The 14,645-nt window shown below is 50.6% G+C and overlaps 1 protein-coding gene across 1 annotated transcript; it reads right to left on the reverse strand.

Moving 5' to 3' along the window:
- Positions 1 to 1,138: 1,138 nt before the first annotated feature.
- DRD4 (dopamine receptor D4) lies at positions 1,139 to 14,587 on the reverse strand. The gene is made up of 4 exons (XM_037402455.1): positions 14,211 to 14,587; positions 3,084 to 3,196; positions 2,174 to 2,721; positions 1,139 to 1,418 (listed from the first exon to the last, which is right to left on the reverse strand). The coding sequence occupies exons 1-4, from the start codon at positions 14,460 to 14,462 to the stop codon at positions 1,216 to 1,218; spliced, it is 1,116 nt and encodes a 371-aa protein (XP_037258352.1). The 5' UTR covers positions 14,463 to 14,587; the 3' UTR covers positions 1,139 to 1,215.
- Positions 14,588 to 14,645: the final 58 nt, after the last annotated feature.

Genomic DNA, 14,645 nt, shown 5'->3' on the forward strand with positions numbered 1-14,645 from the left:
AGGTGTGACTCACCTGTGATTAGGGCTCTCGGGCAGCTTCCCATCGGAGCCTTGTATCCGGGGCAGCTGCGCCCCAACGCAGCAGCGAACACAGAACTCAGAAATGCATATGCACATCATCATCGTCGCTGTGGGAATTGGGTACGTTTGTTAATGGTAAATTGATTGCACAATTGTAATTCTTAGTGAAAGAAAAGCTTAAGACCTCCCGCATGTACATTTTTCTCTCCTTTTGTTTTTAAGCAAACAAATTCCCCCTTGGAAAGCAACAGCCCTACTCAGAAGCCATTACTCGGATGATTGCCATTTTGTGCAAGAATAATTTTGTTCCCTCTTCAGCCTCAGAGAACAAAGGGACAGACCCTCATCCAGCATGTGAATGCCTGAGAAATGAGCTTACCAGCCTTTTCCCCCCAGACTCCTGTCTGTTACCTCACAGCCCTGCTACTGCCACCCCAGCAGCCAGAAGAGTCCAGGGCAGGCCCAGAGCCAGCTGAAAGCAGCACAAGCAGCAGGACAGCAGAGCCTGTGTGTAAAATAATGCAAAAAATAAATAAGTATTAATGATTCTCATCAGTCTCTGCCAGGCTAAAGCTCTACCCTGAGCCACTTCTGAAGGGGGCCGAGGAGGGGTGAGTGACTGCACTTGCCCTTTCCGGCACCCCTGGGGCTTCTCTGCCAGGGGGAAGGGGGCAGCCGAGCGCGGGAGCCACTCGCTGTGTCCCAGCACTGTGAGCTCGGTTTGCCCTTGTGGCTCAAATGGTGGGGAGACAGTGCTGGGGGGAGAGCAGGGAACTTGTCTGCAGGTCTTGGGGCCAGAGCAGCTGCCAGCTTCACACCACGAGGGGTGTTTTTCTTTGCGTAGTAACAGTTAAGAGAAGTCCAGCCCAGACTGAACACCTAAACCCGAAGCAAGAGCTGTCCTGAGAACCGTCCCTGCTGTCTTGTGGCGTCTCTTGCCGCTTGTGTCAAGCACCAAGTGCTGTAGCAGCGGCTACGCCTGCAGCTTCCAGCAGGGAGAGTATCCGAGCTGCATCCACCAGGGCTCACCCGTAACGCCTATTACAAGGAGCTGGGAACCAGCAGCCTTTGGCTGCCGCCTCTCCTCCTTCCCTCCTCCCAACAAAGACAGCAGACCTTAGGCAGAAATAGATCTTTAATGAACTATACAAAAACCAGCCTGACTGTTCCTTCTCCCCGCCAGTTCCGGTGGGCTCAGCAGAAGAGGTGCAAGACTTTGCGGAAGAAGTTCCTGAACTCTGCGTTGAACATGGTGTAAATGATGGGGTTGAGAGCACTGTTGACGTAACCCAGCCAAGTGACAGTGCTGGTGACTTGAGTGGGAATGGCGCAGGACTTGCAGAGCGCCCTGGTAATGTGGACCACAAAAAAAGGTGTCCAGCAGAAGAGGAAAGCACCTGCCAGAAGGACATTAAAGAGAGAAAGTGATGTGAATGTTAAAAAGGGTTTTATTTAACAAACACAGCCTGGGCCAAACAAGAATGGAGACAGCACGGACAGTTCAGGGAAAAAGCAGCAGAAGTGCTGACATGTAGAGCTGGGCTTAGGCCCAGAGAAAAGATTTAGGATGTCTCTTGTCCTCAACAGTGACAAAAAGTCTGAAGTTACGCGTTGTTTTGGATTCACATTTAAGATCTCAGGAGTCACAGGTTTGCCTTGAAGCAAAGGCTGGATTATAAACACCGTACATACATCCCTTCCCATGGGTGGAGTTCCCTGGCACTGAGGCTCAAGGGGGCACCGAGACTTTTGCTGAATAAATGTCCCCTTACGATGAGAGATGGGTACAGCAGGTCTTAAGCCACAACCAGGCTGTTCCACAGGAACAAGAGGAGGGTGGGTGTTAAAACGAGTCCACACGTGATGGAGAGGAAGGAGAACCAAAGAGACGGCACTGGGGAGGTGGAGCAAGAGGGAGGTGGCTTTTAGCTCACCCTCGCCTCCAGCAGCGAGGATAAAGCATGGTTCTCAGCGAGCCACCTCTCACCGCTGTCCCAGCCCCCGTGCCCGGGCAGTGTGGCTCCTGGTAGCGGAGCCCACAAAGCCTGTGTCTGCTTCAGTGGGTTCAAACAAGTCCTGCCAGACTGAACCCGGCCACAGGACAGCACGGCACGTTCCCCACCTTCCCCAGCCACCACCGACTGCGACTCACCGACGACGACGGGCAGCACCCGCATGGCCTTCCGCTCCCGGCCGTTGATCTTGGCCTGCTTCCGACCGTGTCCCGGGTGTGGGTACTTGAGGTGTGGGTAGGAGACAGTCTGGATCCCATTGCTCATCACATAGTCCCCAGGGTGCTCAGAGCAGGCGTAGGGGTTGCGCTTCTCCGGCCCCAGTCCGGTCTGCTCTCCCTCCGTAAGGGCCGAGGGGTGGTACAGCCTCCTGTTGGCCCCATAGATGCCGCCCCTTAGCTTGGCCTTCCGGGCTTCTTCCCAGCGCTTGAGTCCTTGGAACATGGCGCAGTACAGCACCAGCATGACGGGGCAAGGGATGAAGAAGGAGCAGATGGAGGAGTACACAATGTAGTTGTCATCCTCCAGCTGACACAAACTGGGGTCCCGGTTTGGGACGTTGTTGAGGCCAAATATGACTGGGGATGCTACAGCAAAGGCAAATATCCAGGTGGTGGATATAAGGATCAACTGCCGCAGGTCGATTTGTCGCCGGTTGTAGTTCAGTGGGATTGAAACGGCAATAAACCTGCCAATACAGGTGAGTCAGTCCTAGTACGGTGGTGCCAGCACCAGTATCATGAGCAAGTCCCACAGCTGCCTGCCACCGTCCTTCTCCCCGTTAATTTACTTACATGGACAGGCCTGGGCTACAGCCGGCCTTCCCCCTCAGAAGAGCACCCAAAGGGACAAACTCCGGCCTCGTCACGCAGCCATGCTTTCAGCTCAGCCACCACAAGGGTGCTGATGGGACACAAAGCTGGTGATGGGGAGGACGGTAGGGCAGAACACCCTCCTTAGGGGAGAGCAGGGTCTGTCCTCCCTGCGCGGCACCCTTGCAAGGGCACACAGCAGTCCCTCCTCTGGCACCAGGAGGAGGAAGGCACTTACCGATCCACGCTGATAGCACAGAGGTTGAAGATGGAGGCCGTGCACAGCATCACATCCATGGTCATCAGGGCATCGCACAGCACCGTGCTGAGGGACCACACGCCTCCCTGGAACTGCAAAGACCTCGCCGTCAGAGGATGCCATGTCCTACTGCCTTTAAAACGACACAAAACAGCTCTGTGCCTGAGCACCTCAGCCACTCACTTCTTCCTCCAAACCAGCAGCCTGAAGTGGCACGGTCCTGCCCTGGCACAGTGCTCCCCTCCCACAGAGCGGTGGCACACGGGAATCAGCCCCACCAAAGAGCTCACACTTGCCGAGGGCTTCATGGTTCTGGCCTGGCCAGAGAATTGAGCCCACAGACCATCAGCACTGTGAAGCAAGTCATGCAGGGCAGCCCGCTGCCTTGGTTAGCCAGGATGCTCAAAGCCCCTAGACTCACCACTCCAAAACCTTCCCAGTAACGCAGGGCCAAGCATTCGCTGCGCAGCAGCATGAGCTGCTGGGCACAGAGGAGGCAGGGAGAGGCTCTCCAACAAGTGACAGCACAAAGCTCCTCTTCCATTTTCCATATCCAAACTGCTCCAACATCCTGTTTGCAGATGATGCGAACAGTTCCTGTGTGTTACACAACCATTTCACTCTGTCGTGCTAAGCGCAAGGCCAGCCTCTTGAGACCATGCTCAAGCCAGTCAGATATAATCTCTTGTTCGCTCTCAAGAACCGCGGACACCCAGGGCAGAGCAGAAATGCTGCCAGCGAAAGGATGAGACCAGACGCATGACACTGCTCTGTATTACTTGAAAGTACAAATACTCTGCTATACAAAAGATACCAGCTCAAAATCTACGCTACTGCATCCCAAATAATCTTCACAGAAAACCCAACAGTGCCAGAAAATGCCCAAGGGTTTGCAGTTTATCAGTACCAGCTTGTGGAACAGGACCAGTTGCTCAGCAGTGTGCTGTGAACCCGGCTGCTGGAAAACAGGAATGGAAGGAAAAGCTCAAGGAGCACAGAAATAAGTCAGGTCCATTAAACCCTTCAGCACACAGCACCGAACACTTGCCCAGCCCCTCCTGCATCCAAAGCTGACGCACTGAATGTCAGCTTCCCTTCCTCGTGCCAGGACAACCGCCTCTAAGACAAGACCATGATTTTATGAAGTTTTATAAAGTTTTAATAAAAATTCTAATTTTAGTGCAAGAGAGGGTGCCTTTTTGATTTTCCCTGACAGAGAGGCTCAAACCCCCACCACCTCAAGCTGTGCCCCTCCATCCTAGTTTAGCAGCTGAGAGAACAGGAGGCTCCCTCGTGTCCCCCCCAGCAAACCTGCATACAGCTTTGTCACCCCACACCACTGCGTGGCCTGCAAGCCCCGACTCCCCAGTTAAACCCTTGTAAAACCCACTCAGGTCCAGGCACAGCAAACGCAGCTTCCTGCATGTCTCTCCCTGCGCGCTCCCTCTGTAAGGAGCAGGGCACGAGGCGGCGGGGCTGGCAGGGAAGAGGGAGGGGTGACCTGGCCAGAAGCCCTCCGGCTCGCGGCGCTGCCCCGTGCTGCCCCCCCTGCACCCCAACACCCCAGCACTGCTCCTCGGAGAGAGCCACCAGGCTGAGGTGACCGAGCCAGCGCGGGCCACGGCACATCTGCAGCCCCTTCGCACAGTCCCATGTAGACAGAATGCATGTATCTATATATATTCTTTGTATAACACATAGAATACGCACATGTATAAAATTATACAGTATACGTGCAATATACAAACAAGCTATATATTATATATTGCTCTAATATAATAAACATTTCTACATATTGTGCATATAAGGCCTTTAAAATGTTTTTCTAAACATATATCAATGCAACATGTCACATGTATGGTATATATATTATCTAGAAATATAGGGATAATTATATATAATGTATAACATGTAATATATGTATATTTATAAATTAGATTAAAAGTTTTATATTTATAACTAAAAATTGGAATGTATAGAAATAAATAGAAATATAAAATGCCCCTGGGACTTTGCAAAATATAAAACACTATACATACTCTCTAAATACTCTTACTATTATAAAATATATGTTATATATCATAAATATTACTGCCATATATATCACTATATGTAATATATAGAATTTACTACATATTTTATCTATATATAATGTGCTATATAAAAATTAGTTTTATAAAGTAGAGTCCCAATGACTTTATTCTATTTTATATATGTATGGTTTTATCCATATAATTTATCAAGATATTTAATATTCTGTAATATACAGTGCATTAATATATTACCATATAATACAGAACATATATAGATGTCTATATTACCTATCCTATATTATGATGATACATAGTAAAATACATAAGCCATACATAATGTATTATTATATACTATGTATTTATATTTACAAAACAGATATTATACATGCAGGTATGAAACTGCTCCCACCAGAGGCTGCCCCGCCCCGCCTGGGATGTCCCCCGCCTGCCCCCCCAGCGCTCAAGGGCTGCGCTTGCCCCGCAAAGCTGAGCTGAGCAGTGCGATGTTCCTGGCTTAGCTCCACAGTAAGACCTTTGGTACCCAAAAAATACTGAGCAGCCTGTGGAGGTGGTTAAGAAATGAGTGGGGAGCCAAGAAAGGCACTTCAGCAGCTTAGGAGAGCGAGGGAAATGGCTGGCATCTGGCATGGGGACAGTGGAGGGGCCACCAAGGGTGGGGAGAGGGGTCCAACCCATGTGCCAGTGCAAAGTGAAGAGTGATGGGATGAAGCGGAGAAGAGAAATTAGATTGTCGCTGTATGTGGCTCCAAAACAGGAGAAATAGGGAAAAGGGCTTTAGTTTAGTCTAAGTAATTCAGGCACTTACACACGGGTAATATGACCAAGGCTGAGGAACAAACGAGGCATGTCTTCTCAGGAGGTGCCTGCGCTGCGGGAGCGGTGCAGCCATGCCCGCCCTGCCCCGAGCGGCACCGCTCACCAAGGCACACAGCCGGGGTACCTCAGGGATAAGCCCGGCACTTCCATTTTTACGCCACAGCTGCTCTCTGGTCTCTATCCAAAGCAAACCTATAGCAACAGTCAGGCAGTGCTCACAGTCTAACTTTGCTGACTTTGTGCACGGTTCAGGAAGCGAATATCGATTTGTTCATGTATAGGTGCTCAACAATAGGTTTGGGTTTTATTCATACCATCACACAAACCAGAGCCATGTGGGTAATGCTCTCCACGTAATGCTGGGCAGGTGCAGAAATCCTGCCCCTGCCAGGAACAGGGGGCAGGCAGCTCTGCAAGGATTAATATCAGGCAGTAATGATGTCATGCACAGGATTATGATTAGTGGAGCTGTAAAGCCAAAGCAGACTCTGAAGAAATGGTTTGGCTATTTTTGTACAGCTATCTCCTTGAGAGGGAGACCAAACCTCCAGGGGAGGCTGGATTCAGACCCGAATGCTTCATCCAGCCTTTTCTCAAGCGCAGGTCAGCCACCCCAAACTTGGGAGCCAAAACAGAAAAAAAACACCCTCACTTTTTTTTTGCCAAGCTCACTGGGATCATGACAAGTTCAGATTATGAGAGAGCAAATTTGATTCTGGGCTACAGTTTTCAAAACCTGTTTGTGATTGTGGGGAACTAACTGATTCTGAAAAGGACAAGAGCTTTCGGGCTGCAGCATCCTCAGAGGACATTGTCTTTGCTGTGAGATTTAAGTTGGGCACTCAGAAAATGCTACGAACCCTTCCCCTTCCCCACCAACCCCCAAGACTCTGACTTTGGGGAAACTGGGAGAGGACTTCCCATAATACCATGTTGCTAGCCTGCCCACCTTAGCAAAATGTGCCAAGAACTTCTCTGACGGGTGAGTGACTTTGGATTAGAGGCATAGCTGGCTTTGCTGGGTCATGGGATTAAGTGGTACCTAATTACAAGAGGTTGCAGACGATTACCCATTGAGGTACACAGTGTAAAGCCTTAGGGATCATACACAGCTCAAGCCTCCTTTAAGAAGTGCTCCAGAGCATCTCCACTTTCATCAGCTTTTTTTTGTGTTCTCTGCTTTTTCAGCGTGAGGCCACTTGTTTTCTTCCAGAAACGCACGATCCGTAGTGCTGCTGCTGAGAACAGCCAGCTAGCTGCACAGCAAACCAGATGCTCTCTAGGCAAGCCATCTCCCTCAACAAAATAAAACAAAGCTGCAAATATAACCCCACAAGCCAGCCTACCTGCTGCATCTTTTCTAAGGCTGGTGGCATGCTCTGTGCACCCCTGGCAAGAATACAGGCTGAGCCTTAAATGGGGGAGGATGGGCATATTAACCACTGCACCCAAAACCTCCAGGCATCACTTCTTGGAAGAAGACAGAAAACTATATGGGCAGGGAGGGTCATGTTCTGCCCTTAGCTCAGTGCTTCATGGCAGGCAAGGAGGGTTTATAGGAAGGTGAATAATGATTACTTCTCTGGACGCAAGTCAAACCCCTTTCCAAGTGATATTCCAGGTGCAGACTGGGTGCTTGTTTAGCTGACTAAGGTCGGCAGTAAATTCACATGTAGCCTCTGTGGTCTCTTACAAGACACCAATATCCCATTACAAAAGGCCCTTAGGTTCTGGATCAACCACTATGTGCACAGAAGGAACAACTTCAACTGCTGCGTACAAACAGTACAAAGAGGTTATTTATGGAAAAGATTTTACAGGATGGTGGATGGAGGGAGGCAGACAACTTCTCAACAGCCTTGCAGGCTGCCTTCCTAGTCAGGTCGTTCTGATGTCCCTACTCCTAAGTACAACTGATCTGTATGAAAAAATCTGCTTTCTTGCAAACAAGCCTGATGCCAGAAGAGCTCCTACACTGCCAGTGCTCCTGAAGGCATGAGCCAGGACGGGGCCAAAGATTTTGGTCTTTTTTGCTATGATAACAGCTCTTCTCTCAGTCCTGCTACATGCTTCTGCATGGGACCACGTGGCAGCTTCATAGCTGCCTCTTGCCAGCCCTGCAAACAGGCTCACTAAGAAGCAGAGGACACAAAGCGATCCTTCGGTCTTTGGCAGCAATGGCACCTGAAACAAGGTACCCAGGCAACAGCAGCCTGACAGTGAATTCGGAGATGCCCTGTTGAATTTCTGAACAAGCACCTGCCCGCCCTCAGCAAGGCCATGGCTCAAGTGCATAGCATGGAAAGACTGAAAGCGCTAAACCAAAGAGCCCAGGCCTGCTGAGAAGGCTATGACAGCAATCGGAAGAAGAATAATCCTTGCAAGTGGGCAAACTGCAGTATCAAAGAATTGTCCAAATGCCCACAAGAAGCTGACTCTGGGCCTTTCTTCATGAGCTGTGACAGCCGCTGCATTCTCCAGAAGACACAATGCAGCCTGCAAGGGGAGAGGGAGTGCGACACAAGACAAAGGTGGCCTCACGTCTGCTCTAACATCCTTTCTTGAGTTAAATCATTGAGGTCAAAGTTTTTCATAAATGAGAAGCAAGTCTGATCATTCATCTAAAACATTATGGGGGCTGAAAATTCAAAGACACCTCCCTCCCATTATTGGTCACTGAAAATAAAACCCTTAGCACTGGTTTATAATTGCTAGCCTGTATCTCCTCCCCAGTTTTTTTGTGCAGAGACTGTGTGGTTCAGACATCAGTCAGGCCTAGAAGAACAGCTACTTCTACTGAACCTCTAAGATTCCAGGAAAGACTAATCTTGAATACTTGCTGCAAAAAAAAGTTGACATGCATTCACAGAGAGCCACAGCAAATCCGGAGGAGGGTAGAGGTCTGGTCTCTCGTCAGGAGAGCTGCATTATAGGCACACACACACACATGAGATGCTGCAAAAAAAAGAAATCTTTTGATACCAGTGGTACATTGACACCCGGAAAGTTTTACGCAGAACGGCATCACCCTCACCAAGAAAACAGCTTGTGTAATTAGTACTGCCTGCTCTGTCTCTCCGAGTACTGCGAGGCAGTAGGCCTGCTTGGAAAGACTTGTTCATATTCCCTGACCTGTAGAAGGAGCTGGATAAACATGCAGCTCTGCTATAACTGTTTCCTCTTTTTCCTAATCAACTACACAGACCTTAGTGGCAAAGATGTTTACATAACCGTGCCTTACAGGGCTCCGGCCAGCAGCTTCTTGGATCAGACCTGTTCCACGGCTCAGGAACCCAGCATGGATTAAGAAGGAGAGCTGATCAGAGGAGCGGTTTGCAGAGCAAGGCAGGCAGGAGGTACACTCTACAGCACAGTAACGCACGTGGAAGTTGCTCAGCCTGATACCTGCCCCGATTGCTGGGAGTGCCTCCAGTCAATGAGGAGTACATGAACTGCTGCTGTGGCTCCTGCCCTCACCACTGAGTCTTTGGGCAAAGGGAGCAGCTGAACACAAACACAAGCCTTCGTAGCCATGCAGCTCCCTCCCTGCACATTTCTAGTGGGCAAAGCCACTCAGAGATGATTACATTCTGCAGCACCTCATAACTCTGCTTTCTCATGTGTCCTCGCTGCCTCGGGGAAGGGATAACCCCCATTTTCAGTGCTATCAGCACTCAGGCAGACTCTGGTATCTTCTCCTGGCCTCTCTTTACACAAAAGCAGGGCTTTGCTCCTGGGAATTCTGGTGGACCCCTGGGAGTGCCCCAGGCCACCTCCTTCCCTCTTGCTTCCCATCATCCTCGCATTACTGGCACTGGATTGATCACTAGGAGAGCACTTCACTCTCATCAGAAAGACGAGGCTACTGCAGAAGAGTGGTCTACCTTCCCCATGGCTTTTCATCTCTTCCTGTCATACTGCTAAGCCCATAGGGCGAGGAGCTTTCTAGGACCAGATTCCTGTTCCTATTGTAGATATGTAGGCTTCGATCAAGTCCTTTCTGGGGTTGTTGATACCCAAGCCATCACCACCCTTTCTGTGGGTGCAGCCTACTTGTTTTCTCCCTGCAAGTACCACATCAGTTTTGGCTGTACTGAAGCCCACAGTGTTTGCAGGCTCCTGTTTTAAGAAGTAATTATAGCTCAGTGGCATGCCTTCTTCACTATTCTTTCCCCAGCCTTCAGCAATATTTGTAGATTGGCTTTTAAGTCACTCATACAAAGGTTAAACAGCACAGGTCAAGAAAGCCAGCAGTTGCCTACTGAAGATGGTCCTATACTTAACAGAGCAAGTTGGAAGGTATAGTTGGAAGGTAAGTGCATACCAGGGCAGCCTGCTGTGTGGTAATTAACAACTGGCAAACACTAGAACATGTCCTTGTGCTGTCTTTGAACAAGTTCAGTGGAAAGCACTGGACACATCTGCATCACCACACTATGATTTGGCATATGATTGCCCGTGTATATACAGATACCTGCACACTGGCTCTGTCACCCCTATGTAGTAGCCAACATGACAAATGGCAGACAGGAGTAATCCACCTCCCTCCAAACCAGCACTTCAAACAGAATGAGGAATGATTAGGGACAGCAGTTAGCCTGTTTTTCTTAAACACGGTATCTTTCTGAAAAAAAGAAACTGGCTGTAAACACTGCCCTGTCAGGAATTCACTTCATGTCCACAGTCTTCCAGAGCTGTTCAGTTTGGTAACAGATGCTGTAAGCCAGTGGAAAGCTGGTGTTTCTTCCCTCCCATCCACAGGGTCTTCTTGGTTTCATCAGGTTGTGGAGGATCAGAACTGACAAATGACAGCAATATTTGCATTTATGGAAGACCAGCGTCATAACATCAGTTCTAACAGCCTTTCTCATTAAGGTCCTAAGCATTAACTTGAGCTGCTAAAGTGGGTAAATTTGGCAGGACAAATTAATGAAGGAAGAAATACAGCCTGAAGAACTCCCAACAATGCACGGTGAACACTAGAGAGAGATTTAGGACAGGGCAGGACTCGGGGGATGGGACACTAATCTCACACAGAAAAGGCTGGTGTGTGGGGAGGAGCAGTCTACAGGCTTTCCTGTGTGCCTGCAGCGAGCCACTGGTCTCCAGTTCAGTGGGAAATACTGATTTCCCACAGCACCGGCCTGTTTCCAAAGTTCTCTCAGCCAAGGACTGTCCATTTTTATATGGGCTGAGGGACCCTAGTGCAACAGGACCACAACTGGCCAGCAGTAACAGATCATATCTCCTGCTCACCATCGGAAAGCCATCGCACCGCTGTGGTCCTTCTCCTATAAGCTGCACGTGTGAGGATGGGACTAGGGGAGGTTGGCATTAGATGGCCCCATTTCCCTGCCCTTTTGCCAAGCTCCAGTTCCAGTCATGACTGCAGTGACTGATAGAAAAGAAACAGTTGTGATCACACACACCAATCTCCCCCTCATCTAGCACCTGCTTTCAGCAGCCCTCCAACCCTGCAGGTACAAACAAGGGACATCCGGAAAGAACTAACACCCAATTTAGCTTCCTACAGCCAAGACCTCTGAAATCCTCACCATGGACTAAGCCTTTAGCTGTGACAGAAGATTATGCTGGCTCTTTCAGAAGTACAAAAGGAGAGTATGTGTCAACAAATGCTGCTAAAGCATTGGAATACACTTTCTTCACAACTAGAAATAACAAGATTAAGGCCTCTCCTACTGTGCTCCAGCTTCTGTGAACAGCAGCAAAAGATAATCCACATCTCACAGGAAGGAATCCCGTCCCCACTGAAGCTTGTAGGAGATCTATTGGTTTGTGGGGATGTCAGATGTCACCTCAAAAGTTAAATCCCTCCAGCTGTGTTCTAAAGCTCTGACTGGGAAGGATGTTTCCAGAACCCTAATACAAGAAGCCATCTCACAGGGAAAAAGCACAAGATGACCAAGCTTCTCCTGCTGAATGACAGAAGCGGTCAGAATTTATTGCTCATTCCTACTAAACAAGAAGCAAAAAACACCCTCTCAGCCAGTTTTCAGTTTTTCCGATAAGCCCTCAAAGCCCACCATTACTCTGTCAGGAGCTGTACTAAAGTTAAAACAAACAACCAAACAAAAACCCCCACACCAAGAATAAAGGTTGAACAATGTTCAGGACTGTCCATGCCACATTTTCAGTGGCTAAATACAATGGTACAGAATGCAAGTTGAAATCAAGCTAGTTTTAAACAGCAGCAATCACTATACCCTGTGCCCCTTGTCTGAGTGTCTGATTCTGATCTACAGTTTTCACTTTTGCCTCCAAGGGAAAAAAGAAAACCAAACAGAATAAAACAAAACCCAAACCCAACCCACAACAATTCTTCCCCTGGCACTGACTCAGTGGCTACTCTCACTCTCCCCTAGCACATTTCATAACAAAATGAGCTGCAAATCGTGCACCAACATATAGAAGATTATTAAAAATGAACATGGGCGCTAAGGGCTATGAGCCCGCAGAGAAACTTCCAGGCACAAAACAGCACTGCTTCAACACAGGCAAAAAAACCCCAGAAACCCAATTAGTGAAAAGTAGCTGAGAAGAATGAAGACGACAGGCTTTCTAACCACCAAACCTGAGTTAACAAGGGAAAAGCAAAATCACCAAAACAAAACAGCATAGGGTGGTGGTTTGTCCTGTCAGTGCAGTAGAAAGAAAGAGGGGAATCCAATGCTTCTGCTCTTCATTGGTTGTTCTTATGGGTCCCCAGCTGAACCTATCCTTCCAGGATACCTCTGTCTCCAGAGAGGTCACAATGTCCTGCAAAATCCTAGGACCAGGTAGAGAGGCTAAAAGCATCCTAAGCTCTAATCTGCAGCCTGCCTTGCTTAAGAAGGTACCGGCCCACCCCAGTCTGGCACCCAGAAGCTGCTCTGGCATGGGAGAGAAGGGGAGATGCTAAGGCCTGAACGCTGCTGGTATGCTCTTGTGTTAGCTTTCAAGTACGGAAAATCATTCAGTCTCACTCATGGAGACAGCCCCTTTCACTCCCTGAGGAAGCACTTCAAGGCACCACCTTACAAATCATCGGGCTTCAAAACCCGCAAGGTTCATCTGATACACACCCCCCCAAGTCCCCAGACTCCGGCTCGCTGGGGCTGCCCACTGTGCACAGGGCTGCATCCTGGCTCTCCCCACAGCTGCAAAAAGAGGACTCCTATGCCAACACTACTGCAAGGACAGGTAAAAAAAAACCAAACAAACAAAAAAACCCCAACCTATTTTGGCCTGCGGGTGCTTTCATCCACTTCAGCTGGGAAAGAGCCACTGCCTGGCACTAATGGGCTGGCTCTAGAGAGCCTCCTCACCCCAGTCCAACAAATCCCCAACCCCCAATCACAAGGCATTATCAATTCCCTGGCACTAAACATTTATCTCCCCCGTTACAGAAAGGTAGAGAGAGAAATGCAAAACCACTCAACCTCAGGAATGCCTGTTTTTCTTTCCCTCAGCTGTCAGCCTTGGAGGTGAACAGAAAAACTGACTCAAAGTCCCCCAGGGTGGCTCTCAGTGACCACTGTTGCACCCAGGGTCTCTGCGAACCAGAAAGCCTGCCAGTAGGAGCCCTGCAGCAAGCTGACCAAAGCCACCTTGATGCAGGGTGACCAAATCCCATCTAGCTCCCTAAAAAGGCAGCTTCCCTACTCAACTCAACAGGGAAACATGTTTCCTGGTTAAAGGTCTGTCGTATCACCAAAGTCTGCTCAATTTAGGCCAGACAGAGCACAGCACAGGGGCTCTCTATCCCTTCCAAACCATGTATGATGGCAACCTGGGAAGTGGGCAACGCAGGGGGTCCCCGGAGCTGCTGACCCGGGCCGGGGCAGGCACCTCGGTGCAATTCCACTCGGTGCGTTTGCAGCTGGGCGATCGCCCTGCAGGACCTGGGTAGCCCAGCCGCTTGCCCCGAGCCGGCTGCTGCTGTCCTGCCGCGGTTTAGCGGTGCTAGCAGCAGCGATGCCCTGAGAGGCTCGGGGGGGAAAGCCGCGGTGGTGTGACAGGGACATGGGAACACAAGCACCCCGGCAGCGGAGCGGGGCGCTGTCTCGGGGGGCTGAGCAGCGCCAGCACTCCCACCCCGCAGGGACGGAGGGGGGAGAAACCCGGAGGGGGGCTTTAACCCTCGCTACCCGGTCTGTAGCCAGTCCCACCCCGCAGCCCCGTAACTTCCACAAAAGCCGCAGCCCGGCGGTGCCCCGCAGTCCCTGCGCAGCCTCACCTCGGAGTAGACGTAGAGGGGCAGGACGAGGAGGGCGAGCAGCAGGTCGGCGACGGCCAGGCTGACGATGAAGTAGTTGGTGGTGGTCTTCAGCGCCCGCTCCGTGCAGACGCTGAGGCAGACCAGCCCGTTGCCGCCCACGATGAGCAGGATGAGGACGATGCCCAGCACCAGGGCGGCGACGTTGTGGCCGCCCGCCGGCGGCAGCTCGGTGCCGTTGCCCGGCGGGGCCCCGGCGCTGCCGTTGCCCATGGCGCCGCGGCGCTGCCCCGGCAGCCCGGTGCATGGGAGCTCCGTGCCGCCGCCAGCCGCGCTCAGCCCGCGGGCGGCTCCGCCAGCGGCCCGGCCGCCCGGCCCCAAACTTTCCGCGGAGCGGGGAGGAGCCACTGGCGAAGCGGCCCCACCCGGCTCCGGCCCCCGCGGTTCCAACTGGGT

This window comes from Falco rusticolus, chromosome 10 (assembly GCF_015220075.1).
Source record: "Falco rusticolus isolate bFalRus1 chromosome 10, bFalRus1.pri, whole genome shotgun sequence".
In the NCBI taxonomy this organism is placed as follows: domain Eukaryota; kingdom Metazoa; phylum Chordata; class Aves; order Falconiformes; family Falconidae; genus Falco; species Falco rusticolus.